Raw genomic sequence first — 27,225 nt, forward strand, 5'->3', positions numbered from 1 at the left:
ATTCCTTAAAGGTGCTAAATGCAAGACTGGGGGAGCATTTCTATTGCCTCTGCACGGCTCTCAACATGGCTACAGCTGAGCCAAAGAGCGTATATTGCTAAGAAGTGAAAGTCAATTGCTCGTTCCATTGCAACATCAGAAGCAAAGCTACTCTTCCGCCATTTTGGACTGAAAGCGACTACCGAACGCCAGTAAAACATCCGCCTACAAAAGGCTGTATAAAAGTAAAACAAAATTATTTCCATTCTATTGTCATCATGTTAATGTCTTTACTGAAATGTTCTGTGTTGAACAATAAAAACATTATAAATATGCACACTATTATAACTAGTTACTTTCTTATTTATTTATTAAACGTTTTTTTGCCCGGCCACTTCCCAGACTTATAAAAAAAATATCCTGCCGTATGTGTGTTTTTTTTTTTGTACCGTTTATCATTATTAATCCAACCGTTATTTAACTCAGAAAATACACTGATGTACCTCATTTACAATATAGCAGAGTAAAATAAATAGATACATACATTCTAGGGAACATTTTACCACCAAGAAAGGAGGTGAAATTGAGAATGCAAATTGCCTTAAGGATAAAAGTGAGCTTAAGATTGTTCTCAAAGAGAGATATTTATCCCGATGGTTAGCTTCCACAATGAAGAAGAAGTAGATGCAGTTTGATGCCGTATTGTCCTGATATCACAGATGGAAGACGAGAGGACTGATTTCATATTCTGACCTGATGAGGAGAGCCTGCAGACTGATGTTCAGATGACATCTTGGAGTGTTTGATACCAGCAACAAACCCTCAGATGCCTTTTCATCATCACATTTTCCACACAGCCCAAAGTCTCTCATTCCTTCACGGGGGGTGGGGGGGACTTTCCCTTAAAGCTGCACAACATTTCATCTTTCAGATGTACAGACACAACACTGGGCTCCAGATTTTATAAAACAACTGCAGATGAATGAAGATTTTCAAAGACAACGAGGCCCCTGAAGATTTCTCACAACTCAACAGTGAAGGAGAGACACCTCCTGAAATTTTAGATTTTCGAGGAGGAAGTGAAACAACTCTCAGGAAGTCTTTAAAAAACGGTGTTTAACTTGCAGGTGGTGCATGTTTGAGTAAAACTTTAGGTTCAGGAGCAGATTACGATACCACACACTGAACCATTGACTGGAACAGGGAAACCCTCAAAACTGACTTCTCTGTCTGTTTTGGAATAATTTCACACTCCGGCGTCACTTCACTGCCTCACAAAACACGACGGCTTGCATTAGAAACACACGGAGGTCACACCCTAATATTAAAATAACAAACCTGTCATACAGAACAGCTATTTAGCTTTACTTTCTTTTAAAAAAATAATGGTTTATAAAGCTTTTTTGAGGGTTTGAAGTGTGAATGATTTTCTTTTTTTTATTATTATTGTTATTTTCTAGAGGGTAGCTTAAATTAAGAAGAGTGTAGGATAGGTATATATAAGTATTATGCTTCCTCCAGTGCCTTTTCAGTCATATTGTATAGTAGATTGCATAAACATGTTTATATTTATTGTATTGTGTGATGACTGAATACTACTACTACTACTATACTGGCAGGAGCAGGATGATGAGTTACACGTCTTAACTCCCAGTTGTGTATTTACTTGAGCTGTTCAACAAGCTGCAACTATGGCTTTATTAATGGCTGATAAATAACATATTCATTATTAAGTAGACAGCTGAAAGAAGCACATTTTGGTTGCCAGATTGTCCATGTCTATTGTCCATTTGGCTGGTGTATATCCTCCTCCAGCATACCTGCTAAGTCTTTGTTTTTAGCAGGAAGATGATAATAATAATAATAATAATAATTTATTTATAAAGCACTTTTCAAAACAAAGTTACAAAGTGCTTTACATGGTTGGACAAAAAACATTTCAGGACTCAAATAAACAGGTAAGACATGTTGAAAATAAAACAGCGTGTTAAAATTAATAAAAGTTTTAAGAAGTGATTTAAAAGATGTCACTGATTCTGGGAGCCTCAGACCCTCAGGCAGGGAGTTTCAAAACCGGAGGGGGGAATTGACCGCAAAAGCCCGGTCACTTGGGGCTGAACCATGAAGTGCTTTAAAGGTGATCAGTAAAATCTTAGAATAAACTCTAAAACTGACTGGTAGCCAGTGCAAAGAGAGGCTAAAATAGGGCTGGATCTTCTCTTTAAGTATTAGTTAAAAGACGAGCAGCTGCATCTTGTACCAGCTGGAGGCACGGGATCGCTTTTTGACTCAACCCTACATACAATGAGTTACAATGACCTTACCGAGAAGAAATAAAAGCATGGACGACCTTCTCGAGATCAGGCCGAGAGAGAGAAAAGACCCAAGTTCCTTAATTGATAGAAACGTGAGTGAACAACATTTATAATTTGTTTCTCAAAAGAAAGGTCACTATCAAACATCACACCCAGGTTTCTGGTTGACATTTGAAGACAAGAATCCAAAACATTTCTTATTCATTTATTAACTTAGTTTTCTCTGGTTACACAAAGTCACTGAGGTCATCACTTCAAGTGAAGTGGTGCTTGAATATAATGCTTTCTTTAAAATCAGTTTAATAGTGCACATTGTCCTGTTTGTGTCTCATTCCCATCGTTCCTTCTTCCTCTGTATGTCACGTATCGCTGCTCAGAGCTGCTGTTTGGGGGAAATAACCACCAGTAAGTGTCTCAACTGTATACTGAGATAAACAAGTATCCGCTGAGTCAGGAGTCATTATTTCACCTTGTTGTAAATCCAGAGAGGGTGAGTCTGCTCTCACATTGTTCTCAGTTCCCATCCTTCCCAGTAAGAAGCCTTGATTCAAGACACTGGTTGTTTCGGGAGTTTTAGGCCACAAAAGACCGCCAACAGAGCTGAGGGTCGGCCCCAGAGGTGGATCAGTGAAATCCACCTCCACACTGGACAGAAAGCCTCCCAGTAATCCTAATGCACATCGGTCTTCCTCCCCACTCGATGGTACGTCCCTCTGCTCTTCTTCTGTCTCCTTCACTTCCTCTCCTCCTGGTGGAGCCAACGAAGCAATCTGGGGTTTGTAGCCGACATCTTCCAGCTGGCCGTCAACAAGCATCGTCCCGGGATGTGACGTTAGCAAAGGTGTCGTCTCCACTGTGGCTTCTGTGGGTCCCAATCCAATTCGGGATATTTCGAGGTGGATGTTGGGGTACACGTCATCTCTCTCCTCCTGGGAGATAAAACTGATGGGGGACAGCGGAGGGTCGCTGTCGATGGACGAGAAGGACAATTCGCTTCCGTACTGCTGGTGACCAAAAGACAAACAAACAAAAGCAAAACCATAGTTAGATTTGATGTAATGATTTGACGTTGTACAAAACAGAAAAAACGCTGGAATAACGGTGGATAGCGCCCTCCCGGTTGGGATTGAGTCTTTGCCCCTAGCAAGGGAGTTTAAGTATCTCGGGGTCTTGTTCACGAGTGAGGGTAAAATTGAGAGGGAGATGAATGGGTGGTTCGGTGCGGCGTCTGCAGTTATGCGGGCGCTGTACCGTACCATTGTGGTGGAGAGGGAGCTGATCCGGAAGGCAAAGCTCTCGATTTACTGGTTCATCTACGTTCCAACCCTCACCTCTGTCATTAGCTTTGGGTAGACCAAAGATGGAAACAGCCAAAAACCAAGATGGCGACGGTCAAAAACCAAGATGGCGACTGCCAAAAACCAAGGTGGCGATGGCCAAAAACCAAGGTGGCAATCGCCAGAAACCAAGGTGGCGATGGCCAAAATCCAAGATGGCGACGGTCAAAAACCAAGATGGCGACGGCCAAAAACCAAGATGGCGACGGCCAAAAACCAAGGTGGCGACGGCCAAACACCATGGTGGCGACGGTCACAAACCAAGATTGCGATGGCTAAAAACCTAGGTGGCGATGGCCAAAAACCAAGATGGCGATGGCCAAAACCAAGGTGGCGACGGCAAAAACCAAGATGGTGACGGTCAAAAACCAAGATGGCGACCGCCAAAAACCAAGGTGGCGATGGCCAAAAACCAAGGTGGCAATCGCCAGAAACCAAGGTGGCGATGGCCAAAATCCAAGATGGCGATGGCCAAAAACCATGATGGCGACGGTCAAAAACCAAGATGGTGACGGCCAAAAACCAAGGTGGCGACGGCCAAACACCATGGTGGCGACGGTCACAAACCAAGATTGCGATGGCTAAAAACCAAGGTGGCGATGGCCAAACACCATGGTGGCGACGGTCAAAAACCAAGATTGCGATGGCTAAAAACCAAGGTGGCGACGGCAAAAACCAAGATGGTGACGGCCAAAATGCCGAATTCGAGGCTTCAAAACTGTAGTCCACAAGCCAATGGGTGACATCACGGTGACTACGTCCACTTCGTATATACAGTCTATGGTTTTTTAGCATGTTTCCTGTATTGTTCTGCTTGGACTGTTGGTGTTGGTGCAGTTGCAAGCTGTTGCTGTTTTGGTGACAGCGGTTCACACAAAAAGAGGGAAGCATGAATGTCAACACAGTGAGCTCACTTTCATTACCTCCAGTAGTCTGATGGCATTACTGTTTCCTGGTTTTGGTAAGGTTTCATCGAGCCAGGCAGGTCCCCAGGATATACATTTCTGTTTGATCCTGAGATAGAAAGACAATTAGGTTTTAAAGGTCAGAGCAGTTTATCCAGTATTGATAATGATAGTTTATTATCAGATGCAGTAATGATACAAAATGAACAGAATTTAGAAAACAAAAACATTGTTATTGTGCTACTGTCAGTGGTGGAAGAAGTACTCTGATCTGTTTCTTAAGTAAAAGTAGCAACACTACAGTATATAAATACTCCTTTACAAGTAAAAGTCATGCAGTCAAATTCTTACTTAAAGCTAGGGTTGGTAATCTTGAGAAACCAGCAAGAGTATGCTACATTTTTTAAATTATCCAACTGAAAAACCCAGCCCAGTGTTGACAACTCTTTTCCAATGAAAGTAGCCAGCAGCACTAGGACCACAAGTCCCTAAATCTAGAGAGAAAGTCACCAAGTCGGCAACACTGACTGTGTCTGACTGTTCAGGCCTCCCTCCAAAGCAAACATAAAACAACAAACATGGCTATTGTTAGTAGTCACAGCTGTCAAATTAGCGTCAAAATATACTCAAAGGTGCCGTGTGTAGGATTTAGCGGCATCTAGTAGTGAGTTTGCAGATTGCAATCAACTGAAACTTCTCCCGTGTGCCAAGCGTGCAGAGTTATGGAGGCTGACGCGAAAACGCAAATGTCCCTCTCTAGAGTCAGCGTTTGGTTTGTCCGTTCTGGGTTTCTGTAGAAACATGGCGACCGGCTCCCTATGTAGATATAAACGGCTCATTCTAAGGTAACAAAAACAAAAAGATTCTTCTTTACAGGTGATTATACACTAAAGAAAACATACTAGTATTATTAGTATTATATTCCATTTCTGCCAATAGATTCCCCCTAATTGTTGCACACTGGTCCTGCAGCTGATAAAGTTGGAGCTAATTACTTTATATATTGCAAAGCATTATCTTTACAAACTAAGTAACTAAAACTGTCATACGAATTTAGAGCAGTAAAAAGTACAATATTTCCCTCTGAGATGTAGTGGCGTATACTCAAGTAAAGTACAAGTACTGCAAAATTGTACTTAAGAACAGTACTTGAGTAAACACACTTATACATTGCTCCACTGGCTACAGTGTATTGCTCATGATAGCAATGCCACATTGCGTGAAGCACACTCAGTTCCTCCACAGCTAAAACCAACTATCAGATCGGGGCACTTTGACCACATAGCACAGAGTATAGTCTTTTCGACAGCAGGGTTTCTTTTCATGTTAATCGTGTGGCTTCTCGTTCTTCATAAAAATCAGCCACAGTGGCATCCATCCTGGTTACTAGTAAAACAAAACCTATGCACATTCAACATCAGTTGCAGGAGATTGAGGAGGGAAAACAAGTGATGTTTAATCCTCAGAATACTTTCACTATTATTAGATGGTGTCTGTTGTGATGACTGTTGTTTTCCATGAAACAATGAACATAAATAATGCTTAAAACAATACCTTTCCCTCACACAACTCCAGCACATCAGGTTGGCTATGATCGCTATCAAGAGGGTAACAATGAAAACAGTCACAATCACCAGGTCAACTAGAGGAGACAAGAAGGGAACAGTTTAGTCAGAGAGTTAAAAAACACAGTTCTTTTTTAGTCTTCCCACTTAAAGATTACTTGCCCAGACATAACATGGAGGGGAATTACAGTTAAAGAGATATTTAGGATGTTTTGAAGTGGGGTTGTATGAAGTACTTATCCACAGTTAGTGTATTACCTACAGTAGATGGCGGTCGGTACGCCCCCAGTGTGGAGAAACAGGCAGGAGTACCGGCACGGGAGAAAGGCAATGTACTGCTGTGGACGGGGGCAGTAGCAAAACAGATTTTAGACACCTAAAAAAATCGACATCAGTTCAAGTGTACGCCATATTTAGAATATTTTTGTAAGTTTACCTTGCCGTGAGACAGCCATACAATCTACAGTATGTTTTGGCTCTCGCCAAAGCAACCAGACTCCATTGAAAAAAACAGTAATTTTACCTTGCAGATCACGGAAGTTGCTGGTCTACCGCTGCCTCGATTGGTTAGTTTGTTTATATTATTGTGTGACTTTGGTGTTTTAAAGGGTTAGTTTGGATTCACCAAAGTCACACAAACTTACCGATTGAGGCAGGTAAAATTACTGTTTTTTTTCAAAGGAGTCTGGTGGTTTTGACGTGAGCATAGATAGATACATCGGCTTCAGTTCCCTGTTGGAAAGGGCTGTCTGACAGTAAGGTAAAGTGGTGAAAATATACTAAATATAGCATACACTTAAACTGATATTGATTGTTTAGGTGTTTAAAATCAGTTTTTGCTGCTGCCCCCGTCCACACCAGTACATTGCTTTGCTCCCGTGCTGGTACTCCTGTCTGTTTCTCCAAACTGGGGGTGTGCCGACAGCCATCTACTGTAGGTAATACACTGACTATGGATAAGTACCTCATACAACCCCACTTCAAAACACCCAAACTATCCCTTTAATGCGTCCACATAACCGCCTTAATAGTTTGATGTTTGTGTTTTTAATGTGGGAATGGGAAGGCAGCAGGAGACTGACCTGCAGGGCTTTCGGGCTGAGAGCAGATCCAGTTCCCCAGCTTCCCTTCTCCTGATGAGGTGGATGCAGTCAGCTGCAGAGCCAGAGCTCCTTCAGGACAGTCCAGCCACATCAGTCTGGGACCGGAGCCTGACACCGTCACTGGAGGACGAGCAAAATGTCAGTCATGGTATTCTTTATTACGGCAGCACAATTACTGTTATTGTAGTTGTTTATGTTTTAAAATATGCAGTTAGGCAAGTTTAACTGCCTTAACTTGTGCTACAATCACACTGAAATCAGTAATCGTCATGGACGACAAGTCCTTAAAGGTGCTCTATACGATATCCAGAGCATTAATATAGCATCAAACAACTAGAAATATAGAGGAGTAATGTCTACCTGAGCAGAGAATGAAGTCGCTCTCCCTCTGTGTGTGTTGTAATCAGAGCTGTGCTTTGTTTACATAGCCGGGCCGGCCGTACTTGCCTTTTAGTGCATGTGAGCGTACCCTACTGGCTAGCTCATGGCCATCGCTCTGCACTGCCCTCATACGGCGGTTACAGCTGATAACGCCACATTACCGTGGAAACGTAGCACCCACCCTCTGGTTCCCCCTCAGGTTAACACATTTAGCTCTGTCAGCATTGCTGCCGTTGTTTGCACTGTTAGCTCTGTTAGCCGTCGCCATGTAGAGAGCCGTGTGGAGGCAATAGATATACTCTGAATTCGAATTTAGCGACTTTAAAGTGCTCAGAAAACATTTACAATTTTATGACAACTGGGCAAAGTCCAAAGTAACGTTGACATATTTGATCACGTCAGTCTTTAGTCACGTGACTCATCGGTATCGTGAGTCGTTAGTCTCGTCAGTGAAGTCAATGTCACGACCATTTCCTAACCATAACTAAGTGGTTGTGTTGCCTAAACCTAACTTCCTTAAGTTTATTTTGAAAGGACACTATTCATATAACGAGCGTATATTGACACGCCGTCACTGGTCCGTCCAAAAGTAACGCCAGAGGGGTACCCCGTGCGGCAGGCTCCAATGCCGAGGGGCACTGACCAAGCGGCGGTATGTGATGAGTTGGGAGTGAGAATGTGTTGACAGAACAGCTTCTAAATGGACCTTGTGGTGAGATTATTTTTGCAAATATGAATGAAGAAAAATTCCAGTACAGTTCTGTGTGCTAAGATCTCACTCTCAACCTGAGTTTAACTTTTCGGTTGCTAAAGAACTTCAATTTGCAGGAGAAACCAGGAGTATGTAGATGAAGGCTAATTAACAAAACATAACATCTCCAAACTAGCACCTGATTCTGATCATTTATTATTGTGTGATAATTTATGTTTTGAAGTATGAGTAGCCGCAAAAAAAAGATGAGAATAAGATGATATTCAAGTAATTTTAAGTAAAACTTAAAGATGAAATGACTTGAAGAAAGAATGATTGTATCCTGTACAAACACACAACATGTCACATAAGAAAGAGGACAAAGTAAGCTCTCAGGTGTTGTTACAGTGAGGTTCCAGAAATAGTGCATGAAGCAGGCTGGTTAGTAACAGCCTTACGGTTGCATGTGTGCATGTAGCCGCACAGCTTCCTGTTCGTGGTCAAAGCCAGTTCTAGAAAAACTCTATGATTCACCGAAAGGCATTGTGAAAATGATGACAACCAGTGTTTGAAACATCAATTTGCTCACTAGTGAAAGTCCGTATCAGTTATACGTCGAGAACTTCTGCCAAATTATAACATCAGTTTGGCACAACAAGAGGTTTATAGGATATAACTCCAAGTCACGCTTTCTGATACAAAACTAGTAAATGTTAATGTATGGTGTAGGGTAAAGTTCAGGTAAAGTAAAAACATGAAAGGCTCTCTCTAGAACTAGTGTTTGATTTGTGCGTTCTGGGCTCCTGTAGAAACATGGCGGAGCAACATGGCAGACTCTGTGAAGAGGACCTTCTCCCTATGTAGATATGAAGGGCTCATTCTAAGCTAACGAAAACACGATTCTTAGTTTCAGGTGATAATACACTAATGAAAACATAGTTATTAATATTATATTCCATTTCTGCCAATAGATCCCCTGAAATGTTACACACTGGTCCTTTAATCAATGTTGTAACATGTGTTATGCTCCATTGGTTTTATTTCTTATGTGGATATTGGCTGTTTCAATAAACAACTAGAAGGGCTGTCAGAGAGCGCAGACCTCTGCCAAGGCCATGATTTGGATACGCTCCAAATTTAATGGGATCTTCTTTGGCTCATGCTACACCTTTCCACCAACTTTCATGAAAATCGGGCCGGTAGTTTTTTTTGTAAACCCTCTGACTAACAGGCAAACAAACTGAAACTAAAACATCTCTTCTTGGCGTACAAGGTACAATTAATCACAAAAGAATAAAAGAAGCAGCCTTCAGTTTGTCTGTTTGACTTTCACCACATTACTGGAAATGAGCGGTGAAATACCCTGCTGATGCTCTGAAGCTTTGTGGGAGGGGAGCATCAGTGGCTACACACTTTCCATTATGTAACAGTGGCTTGTGCTGAAACAATATATATATGCATACTTCATGTATAAATTCCCACACATGTGCATACAGTACAGAGAGGCATGCCTTAGAGCCCGACCGAGGTAAAGTACACACACACATACAACGTATGGTTAAATGAGCAGCGTCAAGAGAAGTCCTCAGTGTACAGGAACAGGAAACGACTCACAGCAAAGTCGTGTTTCCTCCGAACCTTCAGATCAAATAACTTCTAATCAAGCAAATAGTGTTAGTCTTATTACAGGATACATCAGGTTTTCAAATATCTGATATTTTTAAAAATACAATGGAGGTGAATGGATGTTTGTATGTGGTGCTCACAGCTTTGAAAAATTGGATTAAAATATTTAGAAAATGCAGAAAATTCTATATTATGAATTTAGACCAGCCTACCCATGTTACAGTGTGGGCGGCAACTAACAATTGATTTGATCTATTTATTTGCATAATAATACAAAGAAGCAGAAACAAAAACAACAAAAGAAAAGAAGCAAGTCGTGCAGGTGAGATTTAAAAAAAAATCTTCATCTCAATAAGTCATGTAATCAACAAACAAGCAAACATAACGTAAGCAACATAAATCAAGCAAGCAAAATCATAAAATAAATAAAATATTGTTTATTTTCAATATTGATTAATCTGACGAATTCTTTCTCGATTAATTGTTTTAACGTCTTAAGATCACTTGGTTTGTCCGACTTATAGTCTAAAACCTAAAATATTCAGTTTTCTGTCATATAAGAATAAGAAAAGCAGTTAATCATTACAAACTGAAAACTTTGAACCAGTGAACTTTTGTCGTTTTAGTTACAAAAGAACGACTTAAACAATTAAAGGGAATGTTTGTAAGAATCAGAAATTGCTTGTTAACAGCGACACCTGTGGCCGTTAAGTCAACGAAAGTCAGCATCCTGTTGCTCGCGCTTGTGCTCGCTCTATATAGACATGAGTGAGCATCGCTCAAAACAGTGAGGCGACACACGTCAGCTAAAACCACAATATCACTCTATATTTCACCTGCTTGGCAGTAATGTTAGCTGACCAGACGAAGGTCTCTCCATGAATCACTGCTGATCCTAGTTTTGACTTTTCCTGCCTCAGCCTCCCGACCGCGGCCGGAGGGAACAGGGGAGACACCGGAGTTTCTCGCTGCGGAGCCCCGTCACTTCACAAGACACGGAAAACCTCTGTTGGTCCGGAGGAGCTGCAGCAGTTATTTCTGCACAAACGTCCCCTGTACATTCACTAGATATTCTCAGAGCTAAACTAACTCTTCTGCAGTGTGTAGTGTGCGTGCATGCACATGAGAATGGAGCGAAAGAGCGAGAACGAGCGCAGTGTGTGAGTGAAAGCAAGCAGGCAGGCAGGCAGCGGAGCAGAGTACAGCTGAGACTCCGGCCCTGGAAACCAGAGCTACGTTTTCCCCCGCGTCCTCCGACCGCGGCCAACACGGTTTAGCAAGACGGGCTTCACTAGAGAGAACTTTGTGGTTTTGGTGCTTCCGTGTAGTTTGTGTTGGAGTCTTGTCTGAACAGCGCAGCCACATGTAAGCAGGCATGGGACACCAACCCGCAATATTTATACGTGTAAGAAGTTACAAACAGTCCCTTTAATCGATTATCAAAATAGCTGATTCATTTTCTGCTGATCGACTTATCGTTTAATTTGTTCAGTTGTTTATTCACATAAATAAAACAAACACACACAATCTCACCATTGAGTTTTGTGCTGTTGGAGTCCAGCGTCTGCAGATAGACGGTGTATTTTGTGATGAAACCTTTCTGCTTGTCTACAGGCAGCTCGTCCCACTGGATCCGGATCCGTCTGGCTTCATGGACCAGTACTGACGTGATGGGACCAGACACCGGCTCTGAAGTGACAGAGAGAGGATGATGGTTGAGTATATAAAGGAAGTGTATCGTGTGTTTCCCTCATATTTAATCGATCACATGATAAACTCAGATGATGAAATATTTTCATTTGGGCTGTCAATCGATTATCCCGATTATTTGAGTGATTGTCCATAGTTAATTATGATTAAACACACATTTTTTTATCTGTTAAAGGGAGATTTGTCAAGTATTTAATACTATTATTATTATATTCGTATTTAATATAATTTGTTAATATATATTTAATGTTATTCCATTATATGTTTGATGAAAAAATTATATCAGTAAGATTTTTCAGCTTTTCTGAGATGTTTTTGAAAGTAGCCTACTGTAAAAATATAGAATAAATACATTGAAATAAAACTAGTACTGGTAATACTACTAATTCAATGGTAACAAATTGACACATGTTGGTATACTAACCTATTACTAGCATAATAACTGAAAATAGTTTGTATTTTTCTTTTGCTATGAAGCGACATCTCAACTGTTTGGTAGAGGTCTATATTAAAAAAACTGTGGGGTATAAAGGACTTTTTTCCATTGCTTTTTACTTAGTGAGGACACTAAAGGGTTAAAATAAGAATTGTCAGAATAAAAACATATTGGGACATATGTGGCATCTATGAATCTTACTCAGTTCTCTGGAGTAGACCAGACGGGATGATGGAGCGCTGATGCCTCTGGTGGTCACAGCATACAGAGAGATGTTGTACCTCACACCTGCAGTCAGACCTGAAACAATACAAGAAAACTAAACTCTGTCACCACGACGAGCTCCACTGGGTTTCACAAACAGTCAACTCTGCTTATGAATGCTGGCTGCAGAACAAAGAACAGATATCAAAATTAAAAAAAGCACAAACTAGTGTAATTCACCAACTGCCCACAAGAGGTCACTGCTGCATCTCAGTAATTTTAAATGTTTTGTGCCGGGTTAAAAGATTTAGTGGCTTTTTATGTGACGCAATTAGAGCTGTTGTACTAGCTTGTTGTGAAGGAGGTTAAATAACGCTCCAATCTTACAGTAAATTTTGGTGAGGAAAAACTTTCATGGCCATTTTCAAAGGGGTCCCTTGACCTCTGACCTCAAGATATGTGAATGAAAATGGGTTCTCTGGGTACCCACAAGTCTCCCCTTTACAGACATGCCCACTTTATGATAATCACATGCAGTTTGGGGCAAGTCATAGTCAAGTCAGCACACTGACACACTGACAGCTGTTGTTGCCTGTTGGGCTGCAGTTTGCCATGTTATGATTTGAGTATATTGTTTTATGCTAAATGCAGTACCTGAGAGGGTTTCTGGACAATATTTGTCATTGTTTTGTGTTGTTAATTGATTTACAATAATAAATATATCCATACATTTGCATAAAAGCAGCATATTTGCCCACTCCCATGTTGATAAGAGTATTAAATACTTGACAAATCTCCCTTTAAGGTACACTTTGAACAGATAAAAAATGAGATTAATCACGATTAACTATGGACAATCATGCGATTAATTGCAATTAAATATTTTAATCGATTGAGATTCCTAGATGCAATACCAGGTTTTATGTTATACATATATATATCTTTTATTTAACCAGGTAAAAGTCTAAAAGATTAAAATCTTTTTTTTCAACAGTGACCTGGCCAAAAGGGCAGCACAGACATTGTTACAACAATAAACACAAACAATACAAGCAGACAGATACAACTGTCACGCACTACAAGTGAATGAGCACAATATCTAGTTATTATGCAATACAAAACAGTTATAATGCATAAAACTGGTCAATTTTAAAATGATTTCAATGACAAATTTAAGAGCAATCACATCGACCAAGAGTGCTTTTTTCTCGATCAGCATGTGTGTGTGAGTGTGTGTGTGTTGTTTACCTGTGATGAAAGTGTTGTTTTGATCTTTAGCAACCGTTTGCCACTGCGGCTCTGCCTCAGGAACACTTGTCCATTCCAACACATAGTGCAGTGGTTCTCCTCCAGATGTTGACCGCTGTTTGTTTTCCGGCCACGACCAGGAGACGAACACAGCACTGCCATTAGCTGCAGGAGCCAGCTCTCTCAAAACAGGTCCAAAATCACCTGAACAGATAGACACCAAGAAATGATGACATTTATCTGGGCTTTTTTTTTCTGTTGTAGTGTAAACGTGTTTTGCTCGGTTTTATCTTCTGTGTCTAATATTTGTGTACCAGAGTGTCTTTTTTTTTTTTTTTACTTTTTATTTATTGACTCAGTTAAATGTACTTTGTTCTCCAAGATATAAAGTAATTTCATCATACAATATCAATGACTAAGACAAAGAATATGCCATAACATTATCATAAATCCAAAAGCAATATTTTGATGTTAGGGGGAAGAAAAAAAAGATAGAAAATACAAGAAAAATAAAATAAAAGCAAAGAGAAACAGCCAAACAAACAGACTAAATAATAATAATAATAATAATAAATCCAAAAGCAATATTTTTATGTGAGGGGAAAGAAAAAAAAGAAGAGAAAAAAGGTAGAAAATACAAGAAAAATAAATAAATAAGATAAAATAAAAGCAAGGAGAAACGGACAAAATGATAATAATAATAATAAATCCAAAGTCCAAATTTGTATGTGAGGGGAAAGAAAAGAAAGAAAGAAAATACAAGAAAAATAAATAAATTAAATAAAAGCAAGTAGAAAAAAACAAACAAACAGACAAAATAATAATAATAATAATAATAATAAATCCAAAGCAGTATTTTTATGTGAAGGGAAAGAAAAAAAGAAAGAAAATACAAGGAAAATAAACAAAATAAAAGCAAGGAGAAACAGCCAAACAAACTGACAAAAGAATAATAATAATAATAATAATAATAATAATAATAATAATAATGGTAGGTAAGTGAATGGAAAATATTTATTTATAAAATTGAAATTCGTTAAAATAATAATAATCATGACCATAAAGAAAGGAAATTACTAGAAGACTAAAGGAGACTAAAGACTAGGACTAAAAGTACTAACATATTTAAGGCAGATGAAAAATGATCGTGAGACAGTAAGAGAAGGAGGAGCTATAGAGTATGTCATCACAATAGTCCACTTATTCCACTGGATAATAAAAACATACTTCCTCAAGAGCCAAATAAGAGAGAAGAATAAGAAAACAGCATAAAAGAAAGCCAAACATGATCAGTTTGTGGGTCTTACTAGAGGTACCTGAGTGTCTGAGTGGCACATCAGCCGGTGGAGACGTTCCATACAAGGTGACGGCACTGATGCTGAGCGCCTGGAGCTCCGCTGGTACCTGAACTGAACACTTGCTCAAAGCAGCAGCACACGTCACTTCCTGTTTCTGGTCTTTACCCAGAAAGATCTCGTACCGTTGCACCGCACCACTGTAATCCTCTGGAGACGGAGGCTGGGGAAGAAGTCCATCCATCACATTAGGTTTCGACATCATCCAGCAAGTATGTTTTAAAGAGACTGTATGTAAGTTTTTACACGTACAAACGTTTTTTAATCATTTTTTTTATTGTCAATGTGTGATAAGGTTGTAACCTAACCTAAAAAAATTTGAACTTCCACGACTTTCTTGGGTTCCTCTATTAGACTGCTTTTAATGTGAAGAATGCGGGACGTTTTTTCCTGAGAAAATCCAACGGATGTGACATCATGCAAGCTCACAAGTGCCTTTTCACTCTTCAGCTCCATTTCAGGGCTACCAGTGTGCAACCATAGCTAACCCTAACACCTTTAAAGCTCACTACATTATAACTACGATGTTTAATCCGTAAAAAAAACAAAAACGTGTAAAAACAACAGCTTGTGGTTTCATGAGCATCCTGTGGGCTCACCACCTGCAGGAAGAACCGCTTGGGTCGGGTGCGCTGCCACACGGGTGGCAGTGAAGGCCAGGGACCTCGACGGACTGGACCCGGGCGGCAGAGGCTGGCTCTGGGGACGTGGAACGTCACCTCTCTGTGGGGGAAGGAGCCGGAGCTTGTGCGGGAGGTGGAGCGCTACCAGTTGGATCTGGTAGGGCTTACCTCTACGCACAGCCTCGGTTCTGGAACCGTACTCTTGGATAGGGGTTGGACTCTATTCTTCTCTGGAGTTGCCCATGGTGTGAGGCGCCGGGCGGGTGTGGGGATACTCACAAATCCCCGGCTGAGTGCCGCTACGTTGGAGTTTACCCCGGTGGACGAGAGGGTCGCCTCCCTACGCCTTCGGGTTATGGGGGGGAAAACTCTGACTGTTGTTTGTGCGTATGCACCAAACAGCAGTTCGGAGTATTCGGCCTTCTTGGAGACCCTGAATGGAGTCCTGTATGGGGCTCCAGTAGGGGACTCCATAGTTCTCCTGGGAGACTTCAACGCGCACGTGGGCAACGATGGAGACACCTGGAGTGGCGTGATTGGGAGGAACGGCCTCCCTGATCTAAACCCGAGTGGTCGTTTGTTGTTGGACTTCTGTGCTAGTCATGGATTGTCCATAACGAACACCATGTTCGAACATAAGGATGCTCATAAGTGTACGTGGTACCAGAGCACCCTAGGCCGAAGGTCGATGATCGATTTTGTAATCGTATCATCTGATCTGAGGCCGCATGTTTTGGACACTCGGGTGAAGAGAGGGGCGGAGCTGTCAACTGATCACCATCTGGTGGTGAGTTGGGTCAGAGGGTGGGGGAAGACTCTGGACAGACCTGGTAAGCCCAAACGCGTAGTGAGGGTGAACTGGGAACGTCTGGAGGAGGCCCCTGTCCGAGAGATCTTCAACTCACACCTCCGGCGGAGCTTTTCTGGCATCCCTGTGGAGGTTGGGGGCATTGAACCCGAGTGGACGATGTTCAAAGCTTCCATTGCTGAAGCTGCGGCGGTGAGCTGTGGTTTTAAGGTCTTAGGTGCCTCAAGGGGCGGCAATCCTCGAACACCGTGGTGGACACCGGTGGTCAGGGAAGCCGTCCGACTGAAGAAGGAGGCCTTCCGGGATATGTTATCTCGGAGGTCTCCGGAGGCAGTTGCAGGGTACCGACGGGCCCGAAGAGCAGCAGCCACTGCCGTGACGGAGGCAAAGCAGCGGGTGTGGGAGGAGTTCGGAGCAGCCATGGAGAAGGACTTTCGGTCGGCACCAAAGTGCTTCTGGAAAACCATCCGGCACCTTAGGAGGGGGAAACGGGGAACCATCCAAGCTGTGTACAGTAAGGATGGGACACTGTTGACCTCAACTGAGGAGGTAATCGGGCGGTGGAAGGAGCACTTTGAGGAACTTCTGAATCCGACCAATACGCCCTCTATGGTAGAGGCAGAGCTGGAAGCTGATGGGGGACCATCATCAATTACCCTGGTGGAAGTCACTGAGGTAGTCAAACAACTCCACAGTGGCAAAGCCCCAGGGGTTGATGAGATCCGCCCAGAAATGCTGAAGGCTCTGGGTGGGGAGGGGCTGTCTTGGATGACACGTCTCTTCAACACCGCGTGGAAGTCGGTGACAGTGCCTAAGGAGTGGCAGACCGGGGTGGTGGTTCCCCTTTTCAAAAAGGGGGACCAGAGAGTGTGTGCCAATTACAGGGGTATCACACTGCTCAGCCTCCCTGGTAAAGTCTACTCCAAGGTGCTGGAAAGGAGGGTTCGGCCGATAGTCGAACCTCAGATCGAAGAGGAACAATGCGGATTCCGTCCTGGCCGTGGAACAACGGACCAGCTTTTCACTCTCGCAAGGATCCTGGAGGGGGCCTGGGAGTATGCCCATCCAGTCTACATGTGTTTTGTGGACTTGGAGAAGGCATATGACCGGGTCCCCCGGGAGATACTGTGGGGGGTGCTGCGGGAGTATGGGGTGAGGGGGGCACTTCTCAGGGCCATCCAATCCCTGTACGCCCAAAGCGAGAGCTGTGTTCGGATCCTCGGCAATAAGTCGGACTCGTTTCCGGTGGGGGTTGGCCTCCGCCAGGGCTGCGCTTTGTCACCAATCCTGTTCGTGATATTCATGGACAGGATATCGAGGCGTAGTCGGGTGGAGGAGGGTTTGCAGATCGGTGTGCTGAGGATCTCATCGCTGCTTTTTGCAGATGATGTGGTCCTGTTGGCATCATCGGTCTGCGACCTCCAGCACTCACTGGATCGGTTCGCAGCCGAGTGTGACGCAGTCGGGATGAGAATCAGCACCTCTAAATCTGAGGCCATGGTTCTCAGCAGGAAACCGGTGGTTTGCCTACTCCGGGTAGGGAATGAGTCCTTACCCCAAGTGAAGGAGTTTAAGTATCTCGGGGTCTTGTTCGCGAGTGAGGGGACGATGGAACGTGAGATTGGTCGGAGAATCGGAGCAGCAGGGGCGGTATTGCATTCGCTTTACCGCACCGTTGTGACGAAAAGAGAGCTGAGCCGGAAGGCAAAGCTCTCGATCTACCGTTCAATCTTCGTTCCTACTCTCACCTATGGTCATGAGGGTTGGGTCATGACCGAAAGAACGAGGTCGCGGGTGCAAGCGGCCGAAATGGGTTTCCTCAGAAGGGTGGCTGGCGTCTCCCTTAGAGATAGGGTAAGAAGCTCAGTCATCCGTGAGGGACTCGGAGTAGAGTCCTTGCTCCTTTGCGTCGAAAGGAGCCAGTTGAGGTGGTTCGGGCATCTAGCACGGATGCCTCCTGGGCGCCTCCCTTGGGAGGTGTTCCAGGCACGACCAGCTGGGAGGAGACCACGGGGAAGACCCAGGACTAGATGGAGAGATTATATCTCTACTCTGGCCTGGGAACGCCTCGGGATCCCCCAGTCAGAGCTGGTTAATGTGGCCCGGGAAAGGGAAGTTTGGGGTCCCCTGCTGGAGCTGTTGCCCCCGCGACCCGATCCCGGATAAGCGGTTGAAGATGGATGGATGGTGGTTTCATGAGGGGTTATGAGACTATTTCTTGGCTTGGCAGATCACTGCCAAGAAAAAGTTATTATGGTAACAATTTATATGATGCCCATGTCTCTAATGCATTGTAAACATACTTATAAAGCGTTATAATCTGCTCATAGCAGTGTATAATTATAATTATAAGTATTTATAATGATTTATAACAATAATTATAATACATTATAAAGCATTTTATGATCACATAAGGTCAAGTATCTTAATACTTCATAATTGCTGGTATATATATATATATATATATATATATATATATATATCATAATCTTTTTATAATGCATTATAATCACTGTTATAATGCATTATAATGTGATTAGAAGTTACTCTATGTGGTCATTGTTTGCTTTAAGTAAAGTGAAAAAAAATTAATTAAATCTATTCAAGAAGAACACACACAGAAAAGTTAATTAACGTTAATTTCAATTTTAATTTACTTAAAGCAAACAATGACCACATAGAGTAACTTATAATGATATTATAATGCATTATAACAGTGATTATAATGCATTATAAAAAGATTATAATGTATTACAATAATGGGAATTATAAAATATTTTGATCCTTGCAAAAAAAAGTGACCAGCAACTATGAATTGTTATGATACTTGACCTTATAAGTCATTATAAAATGGTTTCTAATGTGTTATGATTATGGTTATAAAACATAATGAAGTGCTTATAACTATAATTATACAAGCAGATTATAATGCATTATACGTATGTTTATAGTGCATTGTAGAAGTGGGTGTCATAGAAAGTGTTACCGTTATGGTTTCCGTACAGATAAGTGGCGGCAATTTATTTCTATTTATTTCATCTAGTAACTTTCCACGAGAAATCAAATTAGCCTAATTCGTGTACGACTTTCTCTATGAATGTATCAAATTTCTGGTATTTGGTATAACTTTATATTACAAAAATGTGCAATATCAATATAAAGCCAAAGATAATGAACAGCTATGATGACACATTACCTTCCACAAAACAGTCACCACGCGCACCCCATTTGTCCCCAAGCTGCCGAACTTCCTCCACACGTGCAGCTGCTGAGATGGACCTGAAGATAAAGTTTAACCACAAGTTGTGGGTTTTGCACGAGTGACGACAAACTCTCACATTTATCACATTGCCTTTGATACATGATAAATAAGTAGTATGTGCTCGCCTTTTCCAGGACTTCTCCTCCTCACAGATTTGCTCCATTTGCTGCAGAATGACCTTTTGCTGGAGTTTGACCTCAGCGTGTTGGTATGCTCCGGTCCTGACGACGAGTTACATGTTCTCATCTCGAACTCATATTCAGTCAGAGGCCTCAGTCCGTCCACTTGTATCAGACCATCACTGAGTTCTGTTCCCTCTTCCACTTCCTAGAAAACAATCAGTATATTAAGTCACCCACACACTGACTGACTGATGACCACTAAGTGGGAGTCATGACATCACTTTACCCAGAAGCTGTTATCTGTGCGAAGCCTGACATCGGGTCTGAGACGCTCTGAGGAGTCAGAGGTTTTCCACTGCAACACTGCTGCTATGGAGTTATTCCCAAACTCTATCTGCGTGATATGAGGCGTCTCCGGTATCACTGCAATACAAAGAAACATAGAAGAAGCACCAGGGTTATTTATTAGAGTAAACTAAAACAAAAATAGGCAGGGAAACTAAATAAAAACGATATCCTTTAAGAAAAACTAAACTCAGGTTAGAAAGCTAATAAAAATAGAATATAAATTCATTTTAGTTTTAGTTTTTTAGCTATAATATATCAGAAAAAAATGAGACAGCAAGAATTTCTGTCAACTCTTGTGACATTGAATGGACTTGACGTTCCAGTTGCTGGTGCTACGCCGCAATCACTTCACAACGGACACTGAAGTAGCACAAAGATTAACCCTCTGAGACCCACAATAGACCAGTTTTTGTCTTTTTTAGGGTGGGTAAAGTGGTGAACATCATCTGAAAGCTGGGAAGATTAATTTGAGATGCAGCTCAGTGTGTCCAGTTGTTTTAGTCATTAATCAGAAATAAACATGATTTAATTAATTAATTAATTAAAAATAAATTGTGGAAGTAGGCAGAATATTTTTGGCATCATTAGGCAAAAATTCCATAATAACCTTTCAGCATATTGTAATTCAAGTGTTCTGAGAGAGACTTCTGCTCCTGCTCATGGCTCTGTTTTCAGGCTTTAAAAAATCTAGCGTTCCTTTTAGCTGTGCTCCGGTCATGTGACCAGAACTTGGCGTTCCTTTACCAGATTTCACAATGGCAGCGTTGTCAGAGACGTTCTCATTTTACAGCTAAACCGTGCACTGCAAGATGATTCTGAAAACATTTGAGGAGAGAAATAGGCATTAACGTAACAGAATATTGATTCATATTTGATCAACGCTGCCTAGTTTGACCGTTTGGTCGGAGTTCGCAAGTGATTGACGGCCGGCTCTCATAGACGGCAGCTGGACAGCAGACCTCAGATCAGCTTTTACTGCTTGTTTTCCTCCGGTATGTGAAATCTTGCAGAGGACACCGGAGGACACAGAGGCACATGATTTTTTTCAGGTTACCTGTTTCATGTACTACTGTCACGATATAGCGACTGTTTTATAAAAATATTTTTTTTTATCATATTTGCTCCAATTGCCTACTTCAGCTTTAACTGAAACAGCGTTTTAAGTGGGCTGAGGTAGCGACGCAATCGTTCCCTTCAAAGAAAACAGAGGAACAGTTTGTTCGGCAAGTCTAATCAGTCAAACTGTGACACTAGAAGAACACGACAGCCCACAGGATGACTCATTTCTCTAGAAAATACTTGATAAATCAGATAAAAGAAATCTAAAAATGAAAGCGTTATGTAGATGCACACTCAGCCTACCTATATCCTTTACGCAGAGGATGAATGGATCAGATTGCGATGCTCCGAAGTGGTTGTAAGCAGTGATGTTCAGCTGGTATGTAGTGTTTTCATCCGTCAGTGCTCGGGGTATGGTGATTCCTTCAGCATCCTGGATCTGATCGAACAGCACCTGGGTCCCACTTTCTCTGATAATAAACATTAAAAATAAGGTTTGCTGTTGACAAAAGCATATACTGAAAAGAAGGCAATAAAAAAATAACAGCATACCTGTTGAGTGAAATGTTGTAGGTAGTAAGGAGGTGAGTTTTCTGTCCTCTCTCCCAGGAGCAGTTTATAAAATCTGAGCTCATTGCTGTTTCACACAGAATATTTTCAGGTTTATCTGGAGGGACTTCAAGCACAAAATAGAAAAAAATAATGTAAAGCAAACCACTGACTTTTCCCCCAGAGAGAAATAATCAGAGCCAGTCTGTAAATAAAAATCAAACTGAATTCTTTCAATGCTCGAAAAGCTTCTTCAAAATCTTAAAGGTACAGTGTGTAGGATTTGGCAGCATCTAGAGGTGTGGTTGCAGATTGCAGCCAACTGAGTACCTCTCCGCTCAGTCTTTCCCTTTCCTCGACTGCGGTAACGTGAGCCGCCGAGTGCAAAACCGTGGTAACGCAGTATGCCTCACTCAAAGCCCATCCTTACCATAATAACACTACTTTAGGAGCAACGGAAGTCAGATGGCAGCTGGCAGTAGCGCGTCAAAGAACTACGGTGGCCTAAAAACATGAAAGGCTCTCTCTAGCTCCAGTGTTTGGTTTGTCTGTTCTGGGCTACTGTAGAAACATGGCGGACTCCGTGAAGAGGACCCGCTCCCTATGTAGATATAAACGGCTCATTCTAAGCTAACAAAAACACAACAATTCTTAGTTTCAGGTGATTATACACTAATGAAAACATAGTTTTGAATATTATAATCCATTTCTGCTAATAGATCCCCCGAAATGTGTTCACACAGTAACTTTAAGACAGAAAGGTAATTCAAAGTTTTAACTAGGGATGCACCAATCCGACTTTTTCTGTCCCAATACCGATACCTGGGCTTTGGGTTTTTTTCTAGCTTTTTGATATTTTATATTTTTGAACACATTCATGTACCCACCCCAGTGTTAAAATATAAGCCAGTGATACTCAACTTATAGCCCGCCAAATCTGGCACACGATAGGGTGCCGTGTGGCCTGCTGTCCATTTTCTAATTCACAATGTAAATAAATTAATTCACGATGGGATTTTTTTGAGCTTGAAGCCCAATAAAACACTACTACTTTACTACATTACTACGATCTACTACCTATTTTATCATTTTAATTATTCAACTTTTATCATATTATCTTTATTTTACTTATTATCTGACCTTGTTCTTTGATTGTATTGTTGTAGGCATCAGAGTCAACTATACATACGTCCGCCGTGTAGGTCCAGTCCATTGACAATCTTAGACAGCTGGTCATTCTTCAGCTTGCAGAGCACGATAGATCGCGGCATCCGGACGTTGAACAGACTGAATATCATCGTGGTGCAGTCGACTTTTTTCCAAGAATTCACAGTCTCACGGTTCAGCTCCAGGGACATTTTCCAACTGGAAGACAGAGACATAACTGCATCTGGACATGTTTTCCATATCAGAATGAATTTAATACATAAATATACAGAAGACAGTATCATACTATATTTGATCATATCCCTACCTCCCATGACATCGTGTGGTGTGGCAGTACACCGTCAGGTTTGAACCGATGAGGAAGAGCCGAGCTGGTTGAACTGTCAGATAGCCGAGGCCATTGAAGCGCTGGCAGCCAGCAGGAAGCAGCGGGCAACCTGTCCAGATATAAAACACACCCAGAGGTCGTCATAGCAGTACTATCAAAGTGTCCAGCCATACAGTAAACACGCTTCAATCCCAAGATACAGGGATGTGATTCCCTCTCTTCCTATTTCATTGTAAATCCCCATTGCTGGCTTTGCAATAACACATGCCAAGAAAGGTTTGAGACAAAAATGATGTGCCTTTTTCCACAATTATATTGACTGCTATACAAAATCGAAACACTTTCTTTTTACCTCACCGCTGTGGTCAGAGCTGAACGTTTAGAGCTCGAAACCACAAAGGCTTCCAAGTTCTGATAGATTTCTCAGAGTCTGAGACAGAAACAAGCTAATAATAATCCATCCACATCATTACTATTAGCCTGTTTTTTAATTAAAAAAAAAATGATTTTTTAATAAAAAACAACCGTCCCTTAAAGGTCCAATGTGTAGGATCTGGCGATATCTAGCGGTGAGGTGAGGAGATTGCAACCAATGTGGATGTACGTGGGAAGCGAGTGGTGAAGCAAGAGAGAGAGGGAGCGAGTAACGCTATCGACTCCGGCCCAAGCTGGAAAAGTTAACAGAGTTTGGTTTGTCTGTTCTGGGCTACTGTAGAAACATGGCGGACTCCGTGAAGAAGGACCTGCTCCCTATGTAGATATAAACGGCTCCTTTCTAAGGTAACAAAAACACAACGACTCTTATTTTCAGGTGATTATACACTAAAGAAAACATAAATACTGGTCCCTTGACCTCTGACCTCAAGATATGTGACTGAAAATGGATTCTATGGGTACCCACGAGTCTCCCCTTTACAGACATGCCCACTTTATGATAATCACATGCAGTTTAGGGCAAGTCATAGTCAAGTCAGCACACTGACACACTGACAGCTGTTGTTGCCTGTTGGGCTGCAGTTTGCCATGTTATGATTTGAGCATATTTTTTATGGTTTGTGCAGCACCTGTGAGGGTTTATGGACAATATTTGTCATTGTTTTGTGTTGTTAATTGATTTCCAATAATAAATATATACATACATTATTATAAAGCAGCATATTTGCCCACTCACATGTTGATAAGAGTATTAAATACTTGATAAATCTCATTTTAAGGTACATTTTGAACAGAAAAAAATTTGATTAATTTGCGATTAAATATTTTAATTGATTGACAGCCTTAGTATTTAATGATGTATTTTATGCCGTAGAACAAAATCTCTACAGCTTGTGTTAACCACAGACCTTATTTCAGTTATCTAACTAAAAACCCATTGACTTCCAGACGAGGGAACAGAAAGTGCTAAAATGCTAACTTATTTCTAGGTTCATTCCTGTAACACTCACACATTACTTCCGGTCTAATGCTGTTATGTGTTTCCAAAAGGTTTGGTGATATCGAATGGCCATAAATGGAAGCAGCAGAGGAGATTTGCTATTCGTACACTCAGAAACTTTGGTGTTGGCAAGATGACGTTGGAGCCATCCATCCAGCAGGAGGGCCATTATCTCTCTGAGGCTTTTGCCCTTCAGCAAGGCACTGAACAAATCTTATTTTTCAACAAGCACCTACTAATCAGCTAGTGCTTCTAACAGTGCAGTATGCTTTCTTTTTTTTACCTATGACACATTATTATTTTGTTTTTATTCTGTGAACACGTGACTTTCCACCTTTGCAACACAGAAGCCAAGCACCAACACCGTGGAGCATGAACCTTAGACCGTGTGCATGTGACTCTCCACAGTTTGGCTGCAGTTTGCCATGTTATGATTTGAGTATATTTTTTTATTCTAAATGCAGTACCTGTGAGGGTTTCTGGACAATATTTATCATTGTTTTATGTAGTTAATTGATTTCCAATAATAAATATATACATACATTTGCATAAAGCAGCATATTTGCCCACTCCCATGTTGATAAGAGTATTAAACACTAGACAAATCTCGTTTTAAGGTACATTTTGAACAGATAAAAAATGTGTGATTAATCGCAATTCAATATTTTAATCGATGAACACGTATTCCTATCGCTCAAAAACACAAAACTGACCAAATTCAGGTTTGTGTGTTTGCTTGTCTTTAAGACTTTAAGACCCGCAATCTTGGACAAAATGAGCATTATATATAGAAAATGTTTGTTATAAGTCTACAGTAGTCAGAGCTAACCCAACCATAGGATGTATAGATACTGTAATACTCACGCTTGATGGAAAAACAGAGAAGTATAACAATGAATCTCCAAAAGGTCGAGGAGAGATTCATCTCAGCTCATCTTTGTTAATCTCTTAGAACCCACTCAGCTTGACTCAGCAGCTGTAACCAAAAGACATTCTTATCATTAATCACCAAATATTTCCTTCTAAAGAATTACTTCATGGGAATTTCTTTCAAAACTTACCTCAGCCATCTGTGTAGGTTTGGGGGAAGTTCTGTCTAACATGAGGAGGAGACGCAGAGTTTTGTTGATCTTCGGCTCTTTTATACGTGCACCATGGCAGATAAGAGACGGCACGGCAGTATCCTGCTGATTAACTGAAATTAACATACATTGTGTCAAGTCATCACGAACATTTGATTTCATAAGACATATTTAAAGTATACAGAAATGTTCAATCCAACATGTTTTCAAACCATAAAGTAACATTAGTAGATTTGTTTAAACAAAGCTCACCTTTGTGACGTTTTTAAGGTTTTCTTATCACGATACAATCCGACACCTTTTCAGCAATCTTCCTCACTTGCTTTGTGAGCTGCGTCTGACTGAAGTGAACTCTGTTCCATGAGAGAAATATCTTAAAGAGGCCAGTGACCTAGTTTGGTGGTATTTCAGCAAACGCAGAAAACTTTGATCGTTAGCTCCGGTACTTTTGCCCTACTTCTGTTGTCTGTTTTTCACCCACCACAAAGAACTCAGTTGACTTTAACATGTCAGTGTGCTGAGAAGCTGCTCTCATTAAACATGCTGCTGTTTGCAGATTACCAAGTGATCAACCCGACATGTAACATACACTGTGTGACATCAGTTTGAACTTTGAAAAATATGCTGACTGACCAACCTGTTTCCATTATACCTGACACTTCTGAGGGTTTTTACAGTAACTTAAAATGTGCGAACACAGTAAATTCACATCACATCAAAAAAACATGTAAGGGATAATGTACAGCGAGCCGGAGCCAGTCATTATTGTGAAATAAACCCCGACACGGCGATGCAAGGTCAAGGATCAAGGTCTTGCATCACCCTGAAGGGCTTTATTTCACAACAATGACCCGCTAGCTGTACATTATCAAGCTTATTACACAGCTACTTACTTAAGAAATCAATAATTTTACACAAAAGCGGTCCTCCATAGTCTGGCATCAGAACTGCGCCCATAGCAACGGTCTGTTATACATAGCAACGGAATAACAGACTGTAGAACGTGATTGACCAATCAGAATTGAGTATTCAACAAAGTCGTGTACTAATAAAGTATAATTAACTGCTCTCTCTGAACTGACAATAAACATACATGTAATGGTCTACCTTTTAAGTAGTTGGTAAAACAAACTTACACTTTTAGTTTGAAAGAGAAAATCAACCGATATCTTTTCTCATTTAGCTGGTTGCTTATGTTCATAGTCCCTTAGAGTGTCGACTGTTTTTGAGGAAAACTTTTGCAGACTGAGACTTTATCAAGCTACCCGACTTTTTCTGATTTCCTTTCGCTGCTTATTTTAACTTCAAAAGCTTTTTCAGGGAAAACCCAGAAACGAGATGAGGTGCATGTTGACGTAAAGATAAGAGAGACCTCAAGCTGTTCAGTTTTCAGAAACGTACAACTCATATTCACCACGTATACTACATACTCCACAGAGTCAGACTGAAACATCCAGTTTGCTGAAGACTAAGTTCCTAATAACAGCTGTTATCAGGTGGATAAACACCACTGAGACTCCACTGAGTTTTTTCCCACTTACCAAACCTCAGACTGAAACCACAGTGTGAACATGAACACACAGCGGT

General features: G+C 41.3%; 1 protein-coding gene across 2 annotated transcripts; it reads right to left on the reverse strand.

Moving 5' to 3' along the window:
• Positions 1 to 2,483: 2,483 nt before the first annotated feature.
• Positions 2,484 to 27,183, reverse strand: il23r (interleukin 23 receptor). Of its 2 annotated transcripts, none has more exons than XM_074635906.1 (18): positions 25,891 to 27,183; positions 25,618 to 25,751; positions 25,421 to 25,532; positions 23,101 to 23,230; positions 22,816 to 22,991; positions 21,630 to 21,753; positions 21,381 to 21,547; positions 19,957 to 20,093; positions 19,674 to 19,875; positions 19,483 to 19,565; positions 14,817 to 15,018; positions 13,501 to 13,704; positions 12,250 to 12,348; positions 11,436 to 11,591; positions 7,184 to 7,324; positions 6,091 to 6,178; positions 4,555 to 4,645; positions 2,484 to 3,295 (listed from the first exon to the last, which is right to left on the reverse strand). In XM_074635906.1, the coding sequence occupies exons 3-18, from the start codon at positions 25,479 to 25,481 to the stop codon at positions 2,654 to 2,656; spliced, it is 2,703 nt and encodes a 900-aa protein (XP_074492007.1). In that variant the 5' UTR covers positions 25,482 to 25,532; positions 25,618 to 25,751; positions 25,891 to 27,183; the 3' UTR covers positions 2,484 to 2,653. The 2 variants fall into 2 exon arrangements, with proteins under 2 accessions (XP_074492007.1, XP_074492005.1); XM_074635904.1 differs by having other exon boundaries at positions 2,484 to 3,298.
• Positions 27,184 to 27,225: the final 42 nt, after the last annotated feature.

The sequence above is a fragment of the Sebastes fasciatus genome, chromosome 5 (assembly GCF_043250625.1).
Source record: "Sebastes fasciatus isolate fSebFas1 chromosome 5, fSebFas1.pri, whole genome shotgun sequence".
NCBI lineage: Eukaryota > Metazoa > Chordata > Actinopteri > Perciformes > Sebastidae > Sebastes > Sebastes fasciatus.

Bases quoted from the DNA above. Each gene is read 5' to 3' on its own strand.
- il23r (XM_074635904.1), bottom strand. From the start codon at position 25,481: ATGAATCTCTCCTCGACCTTTTGGAGATTCATTGTTATACTTCTCTGT. The intron at 23,231-25,420 runs GTGAGTATTACA...ATATCTGGACAG, and splicing joins TCTCTGTTTTTCCATCAAGC to GTTGCCCGCTGCTTCCTGCT. The intron at 20,094-21,380 runs GTAGGCTGAGTG...TTTGTATTGCAG, and splicing joins CCTCTGCGTAAAGGATATAG to TGATACCGGAGACGCCTCAT.